The 23,604-nt window shown below is 34.2% G+C and overlaps 1 protein-coding gene across 1 annotated transcript; it reads left to right on the forward strand.

The window, feature by feature from the left end:
- Window positions 1-3,517: 3,517 nt before the first annotated feature.
- Window positions 3,518-5,488, forward strand: LOC133283811 (flavonol 3-O-glucosyltransferase UGT89B1-like). The gene has a single exon (XM_061480722.1). It carries the CDS (start codon window positions 3,548-3,550, stop codon window positions 5,225-5,227), a length of 1,680 nt encoding a protein of 559 aa, XP_061336706.1. The 5' UTR covers window positions 3,518-3,547; the 3' UTR covers window positions 5,228-5,488.
- The last annotated feature ends 18,116 nt before the right edge of the window (window positions 5,489-23,604 follow it).

Here is a 23,604-nt window from a genome sequence, read left to right on the forward strand (position 1 = left end):
CGTCAAAATATTTCACAAAAAAATATATTCATAAAAACTTTCGACGAAACACATTTTCATCGAAATTCTTTGACGGAAAAAAAGTTCATCAAAATTCTTTACAAATTTCAAATTTCGGCTAAATATTTTCGTCAAGTTTTTTGATAAAGAATATATCCATCAAAATTTTCAACGGAACACATTTTTGTAAAAACAATTCGTAAATTTTTTTGACAAAAGTATTCTGATAAGAAATTTTGACAGAAAAAATATTTTGTCTAAATTCTTTAGAGAATCTAAGTTTCGTCGAAAGTTTCAAATGAAACATTTTCTTCAAAACAATTTCCATCGAAAATTTCGACGAAACACAATTCCATCAAAAAAAATTGACGACAAAAAATTTCATTAAAATTCTCTACAGATTTCAAATTTCGGCGAAAGTTTTCGACGGAAATAATTTCGTCATCACAAAATTTTGACGGCAAAAGATTTCGACGTCAAAAAATTTCATCAAAATTCTTTTCAGATTTCAAATTTTGGCGAAAATTTTCGATGGAAACATTTTGTCATCAAAGAATTTTGACGGCAAAAAATATCGACGACAAAAAATTTCATCAAAATTCTTTACAGATTTCAAATTTTGGCGAAAGTTTTCGACAGAAATATTTTCGTCATCAAAAAATTTTGACGGTAAAAAATTTCATCAAAATTCTTTACAGATTTCAAATTTTGGCGAAAGTTTTTGACGGAATCATTTTCGTCATCAAAAAATTTTGACGGAAAGAATTTTCTACGGCAAAAAATTTCATTAAAATTCTTTACAGATTTCAAATTTTGGCGAAAGTTTTCGACGAAAACATTTTCGTCATCAAAAAATTTCGACGGCAAAAAAATTCATTAAAATTCTTTACATATTTCAAATTTTGGCGAAAGTTCTCGACGGAAATATTTTCGTCATCAAAAAATTTTGACGGTAAAAAATTTCATCAAAATTCTTTACAGATCTCAAATTTTGGCGAAAGTTTTTGACGGAAACATTTTCGTCATCAAAAAATTTTGACGGAATAAAATTTCTACGGCAAAAAATTTCATCAAAATTCTTTACAGATTTCAAATTTCGGCGAAAGTTTTCGACGAAAAAAATTTCGTTAAATTTTTTGATAAAAAAAAAATTTCGTCAAAATTTTTAGCGAAACACATTTCCATCAAAAATTTTCAACTAAATATTTTCGTCAAGTTTTTTGATAAAAAATTTCCATCAAAATTTTCAACGAAACAAATTTCTATAAAAAAATTTCGTAAATTTTTTTGACAAAAAAACTTTTTATCAAAATTCTTTAGAGAATCTAAATTTCGTCGAAAGTTTTCAATGAAACGTTTCCCTCGAAATAATTTCCGTCAGAACTCATTCCCATCGAAATTTTGAACGAAAAATATTCCGTCAAATTTTTTGACAAAATTCTTTTTTCGTTTAAAACATTTGATGGAAGAAATCATATTCGTCAAAACTGTTGACGGAAACTAAATTTCAATAGAAAATTTTTTTTTTGTCAAAATTTCGACGAAAAAATAATTTTGTGACGAAATTTTCATCTTTTGCAACGTAAAAATTTCGACAAAATTTTGTGAGAAAACCAAGTAAAAAACGGGTCAGGTCAGATTTGACCAAGTTCAGAAACCAAGTCAGACCCACTTCAAAAACCAAGTCAGGTCAGATCCAAACTGGTTCTGAACTAGTTCAACAAAATCCAATCCAAGTCAGACCTGACTTGGATCAAATTAAATCGGTTCAAAATACCTGACCTATAAAAACCTAGTTGAGTCGAGTCGGACAAAAACCTGACTCGACCTGACCCATGCACAGCCCTAGTTAGGGTCATTCAATGTCGCATGGGAAGTCGGCATTGAGTGCCGCGACCTTCTCCTACGTCACTCATATATTTTTTTTTCAAATGAGTGACACTCCTATCCTCTCCGGCACTCACAGGATTGTACCAAGTTACATTTTCATTAATCCCATTATCATAAAATTTTATAAGGCCATAATTTTTTATTCGAGTATTCAAATCAAATAATTTTTTTTATTTCAAGTAACTTTTTAAAATCTACATAATAATATCTCATTTTACATATTTTTTTTTCATAAATATAATTCAAATACTAAATTAATATATTAAAAGAAAATATTACTCTCCTTTCACATAAGACAACTTATCTCATTTTTTTCACTTCAATTTTCGTATCCTAACTTTTTTTTTCTTGTAATGGTGGAACCTATCTATAGTCTATCTACAATATAAAATAATTATTAAAACCTTAAAAAAAACTCTTTTTGCCCAAAGAGCCTCAAAAGTCCTTATCTTCTATTCCCAATTGATGTCGTCACCAGTGACGGCCAAAGTCAAGATGGAAACGCAAAAAGCTATCAGTCAACAAAACCATTTTTTTCCTCTCAGTTGAGTACAATAATAAGCGAGTAACACTTAAAAAGGAAATGTAAACATACAGGATAGACAGTTTTTCCTGCATACATCTTGAATCTCGAGAAAATATTTTTTTATGTTATTGAAGAAAATATTTCTTATGTCACTTATATATTATATATATCTTTTATTTTTTATTTTTTTATTTCTTAATGATGGAATTTATCTTAAACATGTGTATGTAAAATAATTTCTTTTTTCATGTAAAAAGAAAAAAAACAAAATCCCTTAAAAAAACCATGAATCCCACATAATATGTATCTACAATTTGAGTCTTGTCACGTAGTAGGACCAATGCAACCCCCAAGAAAAGAAAGAAATTATTTCGATAGCCTTTGATATTTTATTTTTTATATTAGGATTTTTTTAATTTATATTACATATAATTTTCTGTAATTTAAAAATACATAAATTTAAATTTATAATATCCATTATTTTTGCAAAAAAAAAATATAAAATATTATAAATATTTAAATTTAATAAAATAATAATGTAATTCAATAAATTTAATAATTAGAATTAACAGCACAATATAACATAAAATTTGAACATTTTTTAAGTCTTTATTGATGTGTTCGGCAGTGTCCAAATATTGGAAAGTGTTGGATTTGTGTGCATCATAGGATCAAAGTCGCGATAATGGGTCTATATATCTGTAACTGACAATAGTGATTAACTATTTCCAAAAAAAAAAACAAAAATACTGATTAACTTGCATAGGATTCTGCAAATGAAATAAATCTTTAGTATTACAGTACTAAAAATTTAATGGATCTCACCAATAAAAATATTATATGTCAGTTTTTTTTTTTCTGTCAAATTTTTTTTCTCTCCTCTAATATGTAATAACAAATGAATGTTTTCTGTAGCATGATTAATTAACATTAGTCCCAGCCGTTTGTTTCCTAACATTGTTTCTGACGTGCATAATTAGACAAAGTGGGCCAAGCAAGGATACAACCACTCGGACATTAATAACCAAATAAAATAATAATAACAACTAAACAACAGTTGAATGATAAGAATAAGAAAAAGCATGTTTCCTCAAAATAAATAATAATAATTCTTTTTTATTACCAGCGGCAATGGGAACGCAGAAATATTTAAAAACGTTGAAATTCGGCAACGCTCAAAAATCGAACCAGATGCCCTTATCCTCTCCCTCAGTGATGTCGTCACTAGTGACGGTAACAAAAGTCAAGACCTTGCAGAAAATGAAAAACATTACTCAAACCGCAACTAGTTGCCAACATATACTTCTTCCTACAACTTTCCTTTATAACTCTGAAGCCTTCTTTGCCCACTGTGCATTCATCCAATTCCATTCAATTGCAAGAAAGGGACACACATACCCAAATCCAAACATGCCCACAACACAAACCCACGTCCTCGCCTATCCCTTCCCATCTTCCGGTCACGTGATCCCTCTCCTTGACCTCGCTAAAAGACTAGTCTCTCGCGGCGTACACGTCACCGTTTTGGTCACCCCTTCTACCCAACTCTTAGTCCCAACCAACTATTCCCCTCTTCTCCAAACCCTCCTTCTTCCTGCCCCTCAGTTTCCGAACCCGAACCAAAACAGGCTCGTTGCCATGGTCACCTTCATGCGCCACCAACACTACCCAATCCTCCTCGAGTGGGCACGGGCCCACCCACTACCTCCCTCCGCCATCTTGTCCGATTTCTTCCTAGGTTGGACCCACAACCTCGCAAGTGATCTCCACGTGCCGCGTATGATTTTCTCCCCCTCCGGTGCGTTCGGCCTCTCTATTTCCTTCTCCCTCTGGCGCGACCTGCCTCAAAACGACAACCCTGAAGATCCCAACTCCGTCGTTTCATTCCCCAATCTACCGAATTCCCCAGTTTACCCCTGGTGGCAGATTAGCCACCACTTCAAGGAGAACAAGAGAGGCGGACCAGAATGGGAATTTCACAGGGAAAACATGCTCTTAAACCTCGACGCTTGGGGCGTCGTTTTCAACACGTTCACCGAGTTAGAACGAGTTTATCTGGACCACGTGAAGAAAGAACTGGGCCACGGAAGAGTGTGGGCTGTGGGTCCGGTTTTGCCTCTTGAGGATGGTTCGACCGGACCGGAAGTAGACCGAGGTGGGTCCATTACCGTCTCGTGCCACGACCTCATGAACTGGCTCGACTCGCAACCGAACGGTTCGGTGGTTTACGTCTGCTTTGGGAGCCGCACCTTTCTCACGAGCGCACAGATGGACGTGTTAACACGTGCCTTGGAGCTAAGTGGGGTCCACTTCATATTATCAGTAAGGGGTCCCGATGAGCGACATGTGGCACTAGACCAAGGTGCGATACCGAGTGAGTTCGTGGATCGGGTGCGGGGCAGGGGATTTATAATCGAAGGGTGGGCCCCGCAACTAGTTATACTGAGTCATCGCGCTGTGGGAGCGTTCTTGACTCACTGTGGGTGGAACTCGGTGCTTGAAGGGTTGGCTTCTGGGGTGGTGATGCTGACGTGGCCAATGGGTGCGGATCAGTTCACCAACTCGAAGTTGCTTGTGGACCAGCTGGGCGTTGCGGTTCGAGCCGCAGAAGGGACCGAGAAGGTTCCAGAACCGACCGAGCTGGCTAAGAGGATAGAGGAGTCTCTGGGAAGGACTAAAGAGAGGGTGCGAGCTGAAGAGTTGAGAGACGCAGCCTTGGGTGCCGTAAAGAAGGATGGAAGCTCCCATAAGCAGTTGGATGCACTTGTGAAGCAGCTCAATGAACTTAAAAATGAGCAAGTCGCCATTTGAAAATTTTTACAGTTTTCGAAGTTCATGCTACTGCAAAAAGATTGCACTTGATAAGGTTTTATAGTAATAAAAAGAAAAATTAGTAAGCAGTAGCCAACAATTAATGCAAAAATGCTAACAACAATTGTTTAAAAAATTGTTCACGATCTATATTTGATCAAATATGACTTCCCTTATCTTAATAATATTCATAGTTAGTTAGCACTAATAAAACATAAATTAGATGGAAGAATATGTGAGAAATGAGGAACAAATTGGTCTAACTACTGGGAAATTATAAATTCTGAATGAAAGGGGCAAATTGGGAGCTCAAATTATAAAATGCTTTAAACTTGTTTTAGATTTTGCTCATTTACTTTACAAATGTAAGAACATAAAAGTGTAATCTAAAATAAGAGTTTAAGAATTTTAAATTTTAACGCATATATTATACTGGTTTTATAAAATTTACTTTAGCTGACGTTCATGGTGTTTCATTCTTTTAAAAAAAAAAAATTTAATTCAGGGTGTTTCTTAATTTTAAAGGGGGAAAAGCGTAACTTTATACGCTTTCAAGGGAAATTCACACTACCACGGATGCAATTAGTATTGGTATGATTATACTTATTATTATTTTAATCTTATTATTTTTATTATCTAATTAGTTATCGTTCGATCAATTGGAAATTAATAGTTCAAAAATAAGAAAAATTAATTGTCGTTGATTTCAAATTGATACAACAGTAACTAATTATGTAATAAAAATAATAAGACTAAAATAATAGTAAGTATAATATTCTTCTATTATTATTAAAAAGTCATATTTAATGTATTATTAGTGTAAACATTTTACGATATTGTTTAATTTTTTTTGTAATAAATTTTTTTTCCGAAATTAACGAAGAAAGATATTTAATATGGGCATAGCCCATTCATTTGTTGGGGCGTTCCGTACGCCAAAATTAATTGGATAGAGCATAGCTGGCCCAAGCATTATAGGAATTCCTTCCCTTCCAACATGTACAAGCCAGCACACGGTCAAAACAGTTGGGAAGTGTAATATCTAAATGAAAAGAAAATAATAATAATAATAATAAGGCGGGGCTTTTCTAAGGTTGTGGCGCTTAAAGCGCCATAATATGTCATGTTTTGCCGCTTGTAGCACCATATAATAATTAGTCGGTGTATTTGTTATTGTGATGTGTCATGAAATGACACAAGTAGCACCATGTTATAAAAAGGAAAAATATTAGGGACACGTGCAGGCATTCTTGCAAGTCAAAAAGATAAAACTATCTAAGGTTTTTTTTATCTGTGTAATGATTACTTAGTTACACTTTGTTAAATTTTAGTTAATTTTGTTAAAATCAAATTATATGTAATAATTACAAATCAGCATATTTATCTATATATATACCTCTGACACATAGAAAGAAAAGGAAACTCAAAAGAAAGAAAGGTAGAAATTGAGAGAGAGTGAGAAGAAAGAAAGGAAAAGAATAAAGGAGAGAGAGAAAAGAAAAGAGAGGAGAAAGAAGAAAGCAAAGACAAATATAAAGAAAAGGGGAGAAAACACATAACAGTAAAAAAAATAGCCAGATGAAGGAGAAAGAGTGACGGACAAAAAGAAGAAAGTGCAAAAAAGAAGAAGGTAATATTGAGTGCCTGTTTGGATCTTTTTTTTTTTAAGTTACAAGCTACTTATAAGCATAAGCTAGGTCAAACAGGTTTTGGGAAAAGCTCTTATAACGAAAAGCTCTTTTTTTTATAATGAAGAAAAAAGCTGAAAATTAAAAGCTCTTAGGAGGAGCTTTTTTTTAAGCTCTTATCTGTTTTTCTTGACTTGTGTGCTTTTTTTTAAAATAAAGAGTGGTAAAGATAAAAAAGAGATAATTTTCTTGAAATATGTGCTTTTAAGTAATTTTTAAGCTAAAACTTTTATGTAATTTCCAAACAGCTTTTAGCTTATTTTTTTAAGCTCTTTTTTTTAGCTTTAGCTTATAAGTAGCTTCTAGCTTAAAAATAAGAGGATCCAAACAGGCTCTGAGAGTAAAACCTCATTCTAGTATTTTAAAGTTATTTCTTTAAAAGATGTGAATGTGTCGTTACTCTCTCTAAATATTTTCTTCTAAATCTCTTCTATTCTTTTGATTTATCAGTTATTTTTGAGTTTGTGGATTTAATGAATTTATTCATATTAGTTATAAGAATGATTTTGACTCAAGACTATAGAATTAAGGACTTCCTTTGGTACCAAATATAATTAACGGAATATGTAATTTTTTACTAAATGATTCTGATGTGATTGACACACAAGGGGACCATAATGGTTATAAGGTAAGGGACATCTAATAATGGCTTGAGCTCCGTCATATAGAACCTTTCACATACAGAACCCACATAGTTTGGGCGCTCACAGAATTTGAGCATTAGTCATTTCAGTTAAAGACTACATGTTCCTTTATATGTTTCTATGCAGAAACCCACAAAGGTTTGAATATGTTTGTATGAAGAACCTGTAAGCATAAATTTGTTCCTCTACCTTATGTTCATCATATAAGAATAAAATTGAGATCTTAGAAATTCATGCTTTTCACATTTATAAATTTGAAGTTAGGGATACTAACCTTTTACCATGATTCTATGACCTCTTCTGAAATTGGCAGCCCAATATAAATAGGTTAGATAGGGGACCTAACCAATTAACCAGAAAAGAGTCTGTGTCCACAGAGTTCACCCATCATGAAAAATCAGGATCACACTAAAACCTACACTGCTGCCCAACTAGGCCTAATACTAACAGATGCAATAAGCCCAACTCAATATGATCACAATGAGCTAGTCAAAATAATACAATTAAAATATCCATTAACTCGATTAAATTTAAAAACACAAAACTAAGTAATTAATATTGCCCACATAAATAATTTTTTTTAATATTCTCCTACTTGGGCTATATTAATTAATTTGATATTATTTTGAAAATAACTTTATTTAGAAAAAGACTCTATCGGGTTAATAACTAAAAATTATTTTACGTGGCCACAATTTTAAAAAACAATATTCCAATTCTAGCATCTCAACATAATTCAATCCAACGCAACCATATCATAGGAAAATGACGGTCAATATATCAAAAATATTATAGCATATGACCTTCCATACTCTCATACAATAAGTATTACATTTTCATGAATCACGGGCCTAGAAGTGTAGTAAGAATTAGTGCCAAAATGTGATCAGTAATATAACACACTAATTCTTATTGGTCCTCAATGTAATTTCTCAACAGCATGAAAGTACATTCGTGCAATTTTCAATTAACATGAAATTACACTCCACAATGCAATTTCTCAACAATATAAAATTGCATTACCGCAATTTTCTAAACAACATGAAATTGCCTTTTCCAATGCAATTTCTCAACAATATGAAATTGCATTACCACAATTTCTAGACAACATGAAATTGTCTTTTCTAATCCAATTTCTTAACAACATGAAATTGAATTAATGCAATTTTTAAGCAACATGATATTGCTCAGGTTATATAAACCAATATGTCACAATACAACATAAAATCTGAAAGTTATGACATCCAGTCATCTTTAAGCTCACAACATGCTTAAAGATATTATTTCATACATATATTTCTCAGTCGACAGGAGAAATAACAATAATGATGATCATTAATTATTCAAACAAAAGTCACAAAATCATCATCAGATTGTGTGATCAAAAAAACAAACTGAATATAACTCTCACTGATCAAGGGAATCAAAAGAATCTAAAACATTTAAAAGAAAGCCTCGAGTACAACTCTCACTAATTAAGGGAATCAAAAGAATTTAAAGTACTTATGTTCTATATACAAAGGAGGCTACTTTAAGGTATTTCATATCAAAACTTTTAGATAAAAAGCTTTTATTTCATCTAGTAAATCATCATCTTACTGAAAAATAAAATGTCATCTACATAAAGTACTAAGAACATAAATCTACTCCCACTTACTTTCGTGTAGATGCTGTAACACCCCGTTCTAGAACCAGTTTGTTAACATCACGTATAGCATTAGGCGCAGTTACAATCACAACAATTGAATTAAAGTACGAATAACTTTTTCCTTTTTATTTATAAACCTTTATATTTAAAATCAAATCCGTAATTAAAACAATTCCAATAGTTGTAATCATAAGTTAAACTATGTGTGGAAAAACTAATGTAATTTTATTTAAACCATACATTACCACTATAGTGTGCCAAGTAGTCCCTTTAGACCAACAAGGCTTACAAATTCATTTTTATTGTTATTCAACACTAAACACCTCCACATTTTAGTTACCTAAGAAGTTTTACACTACTTATATGGTCCTCATCTTCTAATATAATATATATCTCTTTGTTATTTACGCGTGGGTTCAAACCGCTCTCAAATCGGAGCACCGTAGCCCAAGTTATGAATTTTCTACGAAACAAGTGCTGGACCAACTGGGCCCGGCGCGATTAGCGCCTCGAAACAGAAGCTTCCCAGACATATGGCGCGAACGGCGCCAACATGGCACGAATGGCACTGGGAATGCGTCTTCTCACTATATCTTGGCGCGATTAGCGCCAAGACGGCGCTAATAGCGCCAAAGTTCTGGAGATTACACCTAATCTTAGTATTTTACCCCTAACTGGAGTTATACTTATCCGAATGATGCAATCTTGGTCTCGTTGGAAAGCTAAGAAAAAGATCTACAACTTCCATTAAGACACAAGGGTACAAATCTATCATATAGGATATAAAAAATGGACAACAAGCCATAATATCCTTATATTTACATTAATTCTCAACCCTCAAAGGGTTTCTTTCACCTAATAAACATTATATAACAACTTCAATGCATGTTTCTTGCCATTTCAAGGCTCACATGCTATCCAAAAAGGCTTAATTACATCAATGTACTTCAAAGAGATTGCATACCAAAGACTTAGAAATAACAAGTGATCAAAGTCCCACTAGGGCAATACAACATCAATGATCAACTTCAAAGTCCTATATTCATTCATCTATCACTAATGCCTCAAAATATCTCAAATATCATCTATCATATGCAAGCTACTCGTGCCCTTTGCCTCGCCCAGTATCATCTCTGCTAGCACCTGAAATAGCAGTCCCCAAACGGGGTGAGATAAAACTCAATAAACCCTTTCCTAATGTTACCGTCTACATGTGCCTTAGTCATTTTTCTAATGTTACCGTCTACATGTGCCTTAGTACATCAGTTTTCTCACTGATAATACCCTTTCCTATTTAATTGTACATTAGTTTTCTCACTGATGATACCATTCCACTAAAACATCAGCGCATCAGTCCTTCCACTGATAATACTAACTACACTCATAATGGACCATCAGTCCTTTCACCGATGACCCTATCAGTCCTTTCACTGATAGCACAATCCTTACATAAACTTTTACTAAGATATTAGTCCCTTCACTAATATCACGCACCAATCCTTTCATTGGCACGCACATCAGTCCTTTCACTGATGATTTTATCAGTCCTTTCACTGATCTCACATATCAGTCCTTTCACTGACATTGCACACGAGTCCTTTCACTGATAATTTTATCAGTCCTTTCACTAATCATACCATCGTCACTCTCACTTCGTGACTTACATTTAAGGAATGATTCCTTTTTAAAACAAATTTTAATCCGGGTGCTTCCAAGAGTCACTACTCTTAGGAATTATTCCATTAAGAAAGCCCCGTATCAACTTACTCTCCTGTTTAGAGAATTTCTTCGCTAGTACTTCGCATCCATCTTAGATGCAAATTTGTATAACACAAGTTCACAAGAACAATCAATTTCACATCATCATGCAATAATCTTTTATTCTTTGCCTCAATACATTAACATACAATTAGGCATAACTATGCATGTTATCAGATTACTTTTCTTTATTATACCTTCATCTCCTAGTGATTTCTAGCCATAAGCTACACCTAGAGGTTCACTGTTTGATCCACAACTCTATCTTTTCATTTCATTAATTCTTTTGCGAAATTTTACTCTTGTGGTTATAGAGCCTATGCTCCACTTGATCAGACTAACATCAAATCTGTCATTTCAACACAATGTTCACTCTTACAGACATTGCATACATCATCAATAATACATCTCTTACATCCATGCATTTACACCTTATGCAACAACATGTCTATCATCACCACACTTGGTGGACAATTTACAATAAAGGGATTTTTCATGTTATACCTTCAACTTGCCTAAGAGTTTCCTCCCCATTATGCGGCTCTAAGGTATAATCTTGACCTCCTGCTTGAGATCCAACAATTGCATGTTCATTTCAAATCTGATTGGTCCTAGTTGGACATAGATTAGCAAAGTGACCCAGTTGGCCACATTTGAAGCATGGCTTTGTTTCGTACCAACATGTGCCTCTATGTGTCTTCCCGCACGTGTCACATTTAGTCAATGGGAATTCACTCACAACCGTCTCTCCCTGGTTGCCTTTTCTCTTAAACTTTTCATCGGATTGCTTCACTTGCAATTTCTTCTTTCCATTCTTGTCATCCATTTTCCTATTCTTTTCTGAAGTAGAGCCAGTTGCTCCACTAGCACCTGACACTTGTGCCTCAGAAGACTTCTTGGCCTTAGGCACACTATAAACTTCTACTTTTCGGCATTGGTTCACAAACTTGCTAAACTCACGGATATCCCAATTAGACATCTTCCGAGACATTTTCTCATTCAGACCTCATTGAAACTTGGATGTCATCTCAGCTGGAGTAGGTAAAGCTCTCCCATAATTAGCATACTTTATCAATTCATTGAACTTGGCAAAATATTGGTCAATTGACATCGACCCTTGCTTCAAGTCATTGTACTCATTCTGCTTCATTTCCCTAGCCTCCCTAGGGAAATAATTGTTCAAAAACAAAGTTTCAAACAATCTCCAGGTGATCTCCTGGCCTTCAGCCTCTAATGGTTGCACGGTGTTCCTCCACCAATCCTCGGCTTCGCCTTCAAGCATGTACACCAAGTAAACCAACTTCAGCGGATCCAAGCATCTCATCACCCTAAAGATCTTCTCCATAGCTTGGAGCCATTTTGCTGCCACCAACGAGTCGTAGCCTCCATCAAAAGAAGGAGGTTTATGTTTTCTGAAAGCCGTCAATCGCCTTTCTTCGGCTTCATGTTCATTAACGTTCTCTACATGTGGTTGACGAACCACAGTGTGATGACTATGACTACCAGAATGGTGACTAGCCTCACCATCATTGTTACAAGCTCCACCCTCTTTATGGAGAGTTTGTGGAGTAGGCGTGGCAGTGTGAGGAGGATGAGTGGGTTGTCGGTTCTCATGTCTAGAACCCCTCAGGGTCCTCAACTCATTCATCATCGCGGTCATTGCAGTCTGCACATCTTCATTAGTCTTCTTCAATGTTTCATTAGCCTGACGACTAGCAGCCAACTCCCTTTGCATGGCCGCCAGAGTTTCAGCCACGGGATCCGACTGTCCACCTGTTTCCCCACGACCACTTCGAGGCCTAACTAAAGCAGCCAAAACAGGTTCTGACTGAGCATTGGCATTCGATGCCTCAGCGTTATTCCGATTCCTCGTCATGACACTACACATGTTACACGAATAAATGAGTTGATCAGGCTCACACTCAATGATCACAGATGCAATAATCATAAAGAGTACCTAAATAACTATAAAACATTAAACTCCAAGCAGACACAATAACAATCCACAAGTTTCCTGAAAAAACTGCTCTGATACAATAAAATGTAACACCCCATTCTAGAACCGGTTTGTTAACATCACGTATGGCATTAGGCGCAGTTACAATCACAACAATTGAATTAAAGTACGAATAAACTTTTTCCTTTTTATTTATAAACGTTTATATTTAAAATCAAATACGTAATTAAAACAATTCCAATAGTTGTAATCATAACTTAAACTATGTGTGGAACACCTAATGTAATTTTATTTAAACCATATGTTACCACTATAGTGTGCCAAGTAGTCCCTTTAAACCAACAAGGCTTACAAATTCATTTTTATTCTTATTCAACACTAAACACCTCCACTTTTTAGTTACCTAAGAAGTTTTACACTACTTATATGGTCCTCATCTTCCAATATACTATATATCTCTTCGTTATCTATGCGTGGGTTTAAACCGCGCTCAAATCGGAGCACCGTAGCCCAAGTTATGAATTTTCTACGAAATTAGTGCTGGAGCAACTGGCCCCTGCGCGATTAGCGCCAGAATGGCGCAATTAGCGCCACGAAACAGAAGCTTCCCAGACATATGGAATGAAATGCGCCAACATGGCGCGAATGGCGCAGGGAATGCGCCTTCCCACTGTATCTTGGCGCGATTAGCGCCACGAAGGCGCTAATAGCGCCAAAGTTCTGGAGATTACACCTAATCTTAATATTTTACCCCTAACTAGAGTAATACTTATCCGAATGATGAAATCTTGGTCTCGTTAGAAAGCTAAGAAGAGATCTACAACTTCTATTAAGACACAAGGGTCCAAATCTAGCATATAGGATATGAAAAATGGACAACAAGCTATAATATCCTTATATTTACATTAATTCTCAACCATCAAAGGGTTCCTTTCACCTAATAAACATTATATAACAATTTCAATGCATAATTCTTGCCATTTCAAGGCTCACATGCTATCCAAAAAGGCTTAATTACATCAATGTACTTCAAAGAGATTGCATACCAAAGACTTAGAAATAACAAGTGATCAAAGTCCCACTAGGGCAATACGACATCAATGATCAACTTCAAAGTCCTATATGCATTCGTCTATCACTAATGCCTCAAAATATCTCAAATATCATCTATCATATGCAAGTTACTCGTGCCCTTTTCCTCGCCCAGTATCATCTCTGCTAGCACTTGAAATAGCAGTCCCCAAATGGGGTGAGATAAAACTCAATAAACCCAGGGTTCTTGGAGAGTTGCTCCAACCCCAGAGTTCACTTCCTGCATGAAGGGTTAATATACACATGGCATGAACTACATCATATATCCATAGGAAATAACAGTAATGATTTAACAACAACATACTCATGCATTTCAATGGCCAGAGAATTAAACAATCAAATCATCACACACGCTTCAGTTGCATCTTAGTCTTTTCCACTAAGCATACAATCTAGCCCCTAGTGCTTGTCCATTGGCCCTTTCTCCAATGACACAACAATACTATATGAATGTTCACTCTTACCATAATACTAACATTACCACTCAATCATCCATTCATTAACCATTAGTGGGCGTTTGGTAGAAGAGAAATTTTTTTTAACCAGGAACTAAAATTTGCAGAGAAAATGATTGAAGTTTTTTTACACGGGTAAGTTGAAAAAAGGTGTTTGGTATGACAAAATTTTTCCAGGAAAATTGGATGAATTTTACCATGTTATGTTTGGATGAGAGTAAAATATTGATGGGAAAATAAATTAAATTTACCAAACTACCCCAAAATATATGAAAATTGAATGTCTTTGTGATAAAGACGTTATTTGAGATCTGGATCAAGCAAAACGGAGACCTTTTTTCCCGATGTGCAGGTCGAATACGCTATTTGCCGTCCTCGTCAAATCTTGGAAAAAAGAAAGCAGGTGAACAATCAACGTTGAACCTTCGAGGTGGTACTTTAGGAAAGAGATTGTTCATGATTCCAAGACCTACCAGCAAAACGATGGAGAGACAGCCGACGGAGACCAAAATGCTTGTGCTTCAGATGAAAGTTGTGATTGACGAAGTAACTTTTGTTTCACACCACGATAAATTAGGGATGAGGAAGGGTGTTTTTGTCTCACAAAACTTTTTTTAGTTTCCCCCCGCGTGGTGAGTTTTTTATTCCACGTTTTGAATGGAAAAATTTCAGGTCGTGAGCATCTGGAAAAAAGTTGGACGAGAGACATTTTTTCCAACCAACAATTACTTCTTCGCTGTACCAAACATCGCAAACTTATTTCTCCTACCACTCTTTCCAGGGAAATTTTTTTTTTGCTTGTACCAAACAGCCCCTTACTTCCATAAAAGCAATGGTGGAACAACAAGAGGGAATAACCTCCAAGATCCAAAGGTTTACCTCTTAATGCTTCCCTTCCTTTTGTAAGCTTTCTTCTAGCTCACTTATCCACACCAACCTTTCTTGGTATGTCCACTTGAAAATTCCTTACAATCACCAATACACCCAATCCAAATGAGTTACTCAAGCTCCATGGCTCCCTCCAATGGTTGGTCACTCAATGTGGGTCCACATGCTTCAATCCACAAATACAACCTCAAAGGTGCAAGAAAGGGTAATCAAGCCACCAAGTGAAGAGGCTTCACTCGAAGCTCCCTCCACACTCAAATTTTCGCCCCCAAAGCAAGGTGAGATCTCCCTCCACAATGGTTCCCAACAAGAATAGAGTAGTGGGCTTTGAAGAAGAAGAAATTTGATGCAATATTGGCTTTGGAATCAATGAAAAAGGTGAAGAAATGAGGTTACTAGGGTTTGCTCCTCAAAAATGCCTTCTCCCTTCCTTTCCTCTATTTTTGGTCGACGAAGGAGATGGAGAAATGAGTTGGTTTTCATGTGTTTTGTCACTTAACATAGGTTAAGTGACTTTAACCGGGTATGAGCTCATCTATCTATTCAACTCCGTTCTCTTTTAAACTTTATCCAAATGTCAGGAATATTTTTCTAGGAATATTTTCACTTTTACTTTTATATTTTGAGGTACTTTTGCCTACACTCATTTATACCCCTTAATTCTTACTGACTGTACTTTTTACCTCAAAAGTGACCCTAATTAATTTAATTAGGCCTTTTACTTATTTCAACTCACTAATACATGCTAATTTACTTAATTATGTGTAATTTATTATTTAATTATGTCAAATATATTTAAATTAATTTAAAGGAATTAACAAAAAATTCACTGTTAAGGCAGAACGAATGCATCGAAATAAACTATAGGAAAAAAATACAGCTTTAGTCAAGGCCAAGTTATTTCAACAAGGTCAACAAAACAGTACATTCTTCTTTGGGTATAATGCACATACCAAAGTTTAAACCAATGTCAAAGCTTCAGATGAATCAATCAATGAGCATACACTGGCTTAAAAGTTATGTCCCCTTTGGGCAAACAGACCACCTAGACCAATGCATCCCCTATAACATTATTGCAGACAAGCTTCAAATTAAAACACACAATAACCCCTTTGGGCAGGAAATTGCTTGAAATAACTAGAAGCTTTCATCAAATTTAAAGAGAAATTTACATGACTAATAAATCAATCCCACTTTGGTGGTAATCACCTATAATAGTTCGTAGAAATTTGTAATTGCCCAAAATCATAATGCATTCCACAAGGTGTAAAACCTTCACTGATCATGAGTTCAAAAAACAATAGCATTCTTAAAAAAGGTTTTACACTGAAAGAGTTCAAGCGGAAGCATTTAGCTCAATATATAAAAATATTCTAAAATTACACATCTCCATTTCTTATAATTTGACATAGTAAATAACTCAACAGTAGCATGTAGTTGTTGATGGCAAAAAATAACTGACTGACATATACAATGCAATATGATTAAATTTGAGCAACAACAAAATAATTTATATACCATAAACCCCCCTTTGGGCAGGGAATATAATATATAAATATTTTCTATCACATGAAGATTTGAACAACAAGGAGAATTACATACAATTATAAAAATTCATCCTCTTTGGGCAAACAGATTTTTAAATTATACATATTTCTCCATAATACCACATGAAAATTAAAAATAATTTATCCCCTTTGGGCAGATAAATATTTTTAAATCACGTAATCTAATCAATACTTTCTTCATGAAATTTCCCAAATTATTATATATAATACCTCTTTTCGGGCAGGTAATTAACATATAATAATTCAAAATAATATATCAATAAGAATGCCCAACAATATGAAACACTTAACAAAATGTGTTTTCAACAACATGAAACACTTAACATGAAACAATTCCCAACATGTGTTTTCAAAAATCATATTGCATTTGTCAATCCAATAAATTTTGCCAAAAAATAATTCAGCATTTAACATTAAAGTATAAGACAAAAAAAATACTAATTATGCTTAAGTAGGAGAAAATTATATATAATTGTCTAAAATTTATCCCTTTATGGTAGATAAATTTTATAAATTATATATCTCCACAATTTCAACATAAAGACATCACTTGTTATTTTCAAAATTTTATCACACAAGAATTTTTATTATATTTGTATGATGAATTACAACTAATGTCACACCCTTTATGTGATCCAAAGACTCTTAATATATAATTAAAATAATTAAGGAATTAAATAAAATTAAATGGATCACTTGACATTAATTTCCAAACCCAAATTATTGCTTCAAACCATAGGCAATAATACCAAATATACTCAAATTATTCATTTCAGTATTGTACGTATAAGAAAACATTAATTAATACATACAATCAAATCATTATACTACATGACATAAAAGCTTGCCTAATTTAATTCACACGGTGCATAAATATTAACCTTCAATCGTGGGTTTAGAACCTATTAGGGGTGTTCACGGTCTGGATTGGATTGATTTTGGAAGTAAAAATCATCTGATCCAATTCTTTCGGTTTGATCATGTAATCATCCATTCGGTTTTGATTTTTTTTTCAAGTCCGATCCGATCCAATCTAATTTTTTTCGGTTTGGATTGGATCGATTTTCGGTTTTTGAAAATCTTAAAATTAGTTTCAAGATTAGTGTGCAAATAACATATTTTGTATATATTGACTTATTAAATTTTGTTTTTTGAAATACAAAAACATAAGTAAACGAAAATTTTTTTTTGGATATGAAGCTCTACACAGACGAAATTTTGTTGATGAAATGTGACTAGATTTTTTCTGTAGTTTAGTTAATGGGTTAATGGGTTTAGAAACTTTTGAGTTATGATTGGGGAAATGACCAAGTAGGTAGAGGGGAATTCATATATTGGATCGGTTTGGATTGGATTAGTTTTCGTCAACCCATCCGAAAACCGATCCAATCCAATTAAATTTTTCGATTTTTATTTGGTTTTCGATTTTTCGGTTTTCGGTTTATTCGGTTTTCGATTTTTCGGTTCGGTCACCACGGTTTGAATTGGTTGATGAACACTCCTAGAACCTATTATACCCATTTACCTTTTATAACGCCTTGTAGTTTTAAAACACTTAATTATAGTTAAAATAAGGATTAAAAGGGTAGGATTAGTGAAAATCCTGAGTTGTGGGTCAAAATACGTAAAAGGGTAAAATAGTAATTTGAGAAACACGTAATCCTAAAGAGTAAAATATTAGTAGAAGGACTCAAACGGAGAAAATAACCCTAGAAATGGATTCAGAACAAAAAAGTTTAGTGGTTAGTCGAGTTTCTGGAAATTTGATGAATAATATTTTTACCGAATAAAAATACAGCAGTACAATTGCACCGAAAAATGTACGGAGTGCAATTTGAGCTCTAGGTTTGAAAATAAGTTGGAAAAGGTACATAGGACTAAGAATTATGATTATTGATGAAAATTGATAAAAATTAGGATTTTTGGGAAAACGTACCAACAATACACATATCAGCTTAAAACTGTGATTTCGCTGAATGACCGAAAAACTCCGGATTCATCTGCTCAAAGAAAATTAAAGGACTTTGGTAAATGTTAAATTTTGAAGTTTATAAATAGTTTAGGAATTATTTGTAGATTAGTGGTTTAAGTGAGAGATTTGAATTAATTTAAAATGTGAGGGGACAAGTAGGACCCACCCCACTTAAAATGACTTAAGACACGTGTGAGTACTATTCATCATCTTCTAATCCTTCTCTTCTTCTTGCAAAACCTGCACCCTCCTTATGCAAAAAGGGAAGCTTTGTTCTTCCTTGAATCCTCACCAAAATCAACAATGTTCCATATGAAAATTTAAGTAAATCATATTCCAAACACAGCCCACCCATTTGTAGCTCTTAAAACCCTCTAGATTTTGAGAAATCCCACACCCATGCCCACGGATTTTGGAGAAAAATTGGTGTTCTTGGAGTTGTTTGCTTGAGTTATTGCTTGGATATTGTGTGGAGGAGTCCTAGGCATTGATTGTTAGTAAGTTTCACTACTTATTGTTGGATGAATTTTGAGATTGAATTTTGAAAACCTAAAGCATCCATTTCGGGCTACTGAAAAGTAGATGCATCTTGTTAGTATAGGTATTACCAATTAATTCTTATAAGCTATCCCAAACTATGCAGTCTCATACCTGCATAGTCTTTGGAATCCCTCTATTTCGGGTGTCGATTCGATTCATTCATGTAATCCCCCGTTGGAAGCCTGTTAGAAGTCGCTCCTTGTCCATGCCTTTTCGCACCAACGATCACTCCCCGCCCTTGTCAGCACTTGAGATGTTACATGCCCACCAGCTTCCATCTGGTTCGTCCTCAAACCATACCGTACTGGGAGAGAGGCCCTGCTCTGATATCACTTATAATGCCCGGTCGCTTCAAGAATTAATGATTATCCCCACACACTAACACGAGACTTTTTAGTGTGCTTTTATCCTCACTCACTCACTTCCTGGAAAAATTTCTCAAGAGATCACCCATCCCAGAATTACTGCAAGTCAAGCACGCTTAACTATGGAGTTCTTTCGTTTCGGGCTACCGAAAAGTAGATGCATCTTGTTAGTATAGGTAGTACCAATTAATTCTTATAAGCTATCCCAAACTGTGCAGTCTCATACTTGCATAGTCTTTGGAATCCCTCTCTTTCGGGTGTTGATTCGATTCATTCATATAATCCCCCGTTGGAAGCCTGTCATGAGTCATTCCTTGTCCATGCCATTTCGCACCGACAATCACTCCCCACCCTCGTCAGCAACTGGGATGTTACATCGGGAGTTATAGTTAGAGGCGGCTTGAATGATGTTTCGGGAACACATTCTTGGATTGAGATCCCGTATGAGGCCAATAGGTCGAATGGGTGCAGGGTTTTGGCTCAGACAATTCCTGCTCCATCGTATGTCTTTCTCTTTTATCTCCCTGTCTCTCTAAATCCCTTTCTATATCCTTCTCTCTCTTTTTATCTCCCTATCTCTCTAAATCCCTATCTCTCTCTATCTCTATTGGTATAGTTCATTATGGTATTTTACATCTGAGTGAGTCATTGAGCAGAGTGATCCTCCAGAACCTTTGGATTACTGAGATATATTCGCATATCTTATCCCGCGTTATGGGGTTATGTTTCAAGTGGTTGTAGCGCAGCTGTAGCATTGGGCAAGAGGCCCACGGGTTGAGCATATGAAGTGCATGGAGTTAGATTACTATTTTTCCTTTTGGGTCATATTTGACATAGGCTGGACTTAGAGCATGAACATTATTTATTGCATGAGTGACATGTTCCATGCCTTTATTTGTTCATGCTACGTTTTGTCTAAGTCTAGTGTTGTATAATTATTGTTGTATCTTGAGGCATTTTATTTGTAGTTATATTTGATAGTTAGAGAATTGTAATTTAATGATTTATGGACTTTGTGTAATTAATGAAGCATGTATGTGATGGAAGGGAAATAAACCTATTTTAGGTTTTGATTATATGTTCAAATGATATAAATGGAATTATGTGATTGAAATGAGTTATAAGTTGGAAATCAAGTTAAGCAATTGAGGATAAAGTTAATGTTAATGATGTACAAATATTGTGGGTTGTAAGAGTATCAAGGCATTGTTGGTCTTTATATGCCTCCCTTGTCAATTAGGTACCATTTTAGGCTTAGAACACACTTTTGATAAAGTGAGATATGTTAAATAAACAAAGGAGATGCCGTCAAAATTTATAATAAATGAGCAGTTTTTAGGATAAATTTGGAAGAGAATATCTCCCTCCACAGAGGTCCAATAGGAACATTCCATATATCATTTTGAAGCTTGAGATGTCAGCTATATTGTATCCAAATTTGGTACCATTTGAAGTTGTGTAGCATCTTGTAGGTCCAATTGAGTGAGGACTGCCCAAAGAGGCCCTGTGCAGGGGCTGTTCGGGTTTGTGTCTTCCATAAATTGTTTCTCCCTCAATTCTTACTCAAATTAGGTTCATGATACATCAAATTAAAACTCAAGGTGTCTAGTATTCTGCATAAACATTGAGAGCAATTGGTCAAGTAGATTGTTCAGATTCGCAGTAATGGTGAGGGAGGTTTTGTGCTCTGTTTTGAGTTGGCTAGCAGTTTTGCTTGTCCAACTTCAAATGGTTATAACCGAAGCTAGAGAACTCCAAATAAGGCGTATGATACCTTGTTAGAAAGGTAATTGAGTCTAGTTTAACATATTAAAAGATGAGAAATTAATGATGAGTAGGTTGCGCATAGTGATCAGAAAAACGAAGCATGTGCAGATATAGAAAAATCGTAAATGTGAGAATTATGCTAAATGGGCTTATGGGAACCCCTTGGTAACTTATAATAAGTAATGTAGGATAGTTAAGTATATATTTTATTAATTTCACATTTAGAATTCAGTTATGATCACAGCTTATGTCATTACGTTTTATTATTGCTTTCAAACGATTATGTAATGAAAAGGAAAAAATTTACTTGCATTTTAAATGAACTACTGTGATTGTAATTGCGCTTAATATCGTAATCAATGTTAGCAACACCGGTACGTAACGGGCTGTTACACTTTTCTTTTGCCACATGCAATTATTGTCAAATTATACAGTAGCTTTACTCCCATTTATTCAATAAAATGATCCAGTAGCACCGCCAAATGGAGTAAATATTAATTTTTATACGTTAAACTACAATCAAAAATCTCAATGCAAAATATGATTCATTGCATTTATTATATTGTTAATCACAAGTCACGATGCAATACACAACAATCAATTAGACTAAAAATATTGCAACAACATTTTTGCAGTGCCAAAAATCAATGACGGTGAACTAGTCATAAATGTGCAAATTAAATAAAATATTGAAGAACCATGTAGCCAAATGAAATATGAAACCAATTTCACTAAATCCAAAATGTGAAATGTGAAAATCCACTAAAATGTCCAAAAAGGACAAAGTTTATTAATTACGAGACATATCCATGTGAACCTATTTCACAAAACTATGCAAAAGTCCAAACGATTTTCACTTATTTCACTAAAATCCTTATCAAATGTCCAATAATTTACAGACTCAAATCAGATGTGAAATTTAAAGTACTCAAAATAACATGTCTGCCAAAATAAATATTGAAACTTTAATGATTAAAGCCCAACGGTAATGCCAGGAGCCCACTTAATGTAATATAAAAATAGAAATATCACTAATAATAGTAATTAGGAAAATAGAAAAAAAGGCAAAGCAAAAAAAGATTTGTGCATATTACCGTATAAAGGATGCCAATTTCTACCACAAAATCAACATTTAATATTATTCAAATATAAAATAATACGGAAGTCAAGGGCATGTCTTTAGTGCTTTAAGCTCCCATATACAAAGCATTAGCAATTAATACGTGTGCAATATAACTTTACAAAGACAATAATAGTGTTACAGTAATACACTCACTAAAGTCATGGAAATCAAAAATCCAGTCAAAACATTAAACATGGAGTTTCATGACTTAAACAGTACATATATAGATAGTACTAATATCCAAAAAATTTAAGATGTAGAGATCCAATCAAAAGTTTCAACCCACGTTGAAAAGAGAGGCCCAATCCAATAAAAAACAATAATTCACTCATTTAACAAAACAAAGTGTTTCACTAAAACCCAAATGGGAAACTGTAATGAAAGTGTAAATGAATTTCAAGAATCTCTAAATAGTAATATTGTCATTAAATTCACCACTCGACATAATAATTTTCTAGTAATTTAGATTCTCAAAATTTGGGCGCACACACACACACATATTTTTTTTTCCTATAGTTAATTATAAAACAAAACATAATAATTCCATAAAAAAATATATTGAGTTGAAAAAATTACAAAAAATATATAAAAAATTCACAAATATTATGAGAATTATACTCTTAAAATTTGGTGAATTTTAGATTAAAGGAAAAGGCACACTCTTCCTTATTATAAACAAAATAAAATAATTTCATAATATATATGTACATATATATATATATATATATATATATATATATATATATATATAATCTAGCGAAAAAATTATAACAAATATACCAAAAATTCACAAATAGTCCAAGGATCATGCTATTAAAGTTTTGTGAATTTTGGCTTAAAAATGCGTGATCTTACTCCCTCACTTTACTCACGCCGCGAGTGATATTTGTATAACAGACCCAAATGAGTCTT

The sequence above is a fragment of the Gastrolobium bilobum genome, unplaced genomic scaffold, assembly GCF_033153095.1.
Source record: "Gastrolobium bilobum isolate Gb01-03AN ecotype WA unplaced genomic scaffold, APGP_CSIRO_Gbil_v1 utg2155, whole genome shotgun sequence".
NCBI classification, from domain to species: Eukaryota; Viridiplantae; Streptophyta; class Magnoliopsida; order Fabales; family Fabaceae; genus Gastrolobium; species Gastrolobium bilobum.

Coding starts and splice junctions, on each gene's coding strand:
- LOC133283811 (XM_061480722.1), top strand. CDS start 3,548: ATGGGAACGCAGAAATATTTAAAAACGTTGAAATTCGGCAACGCTCAA.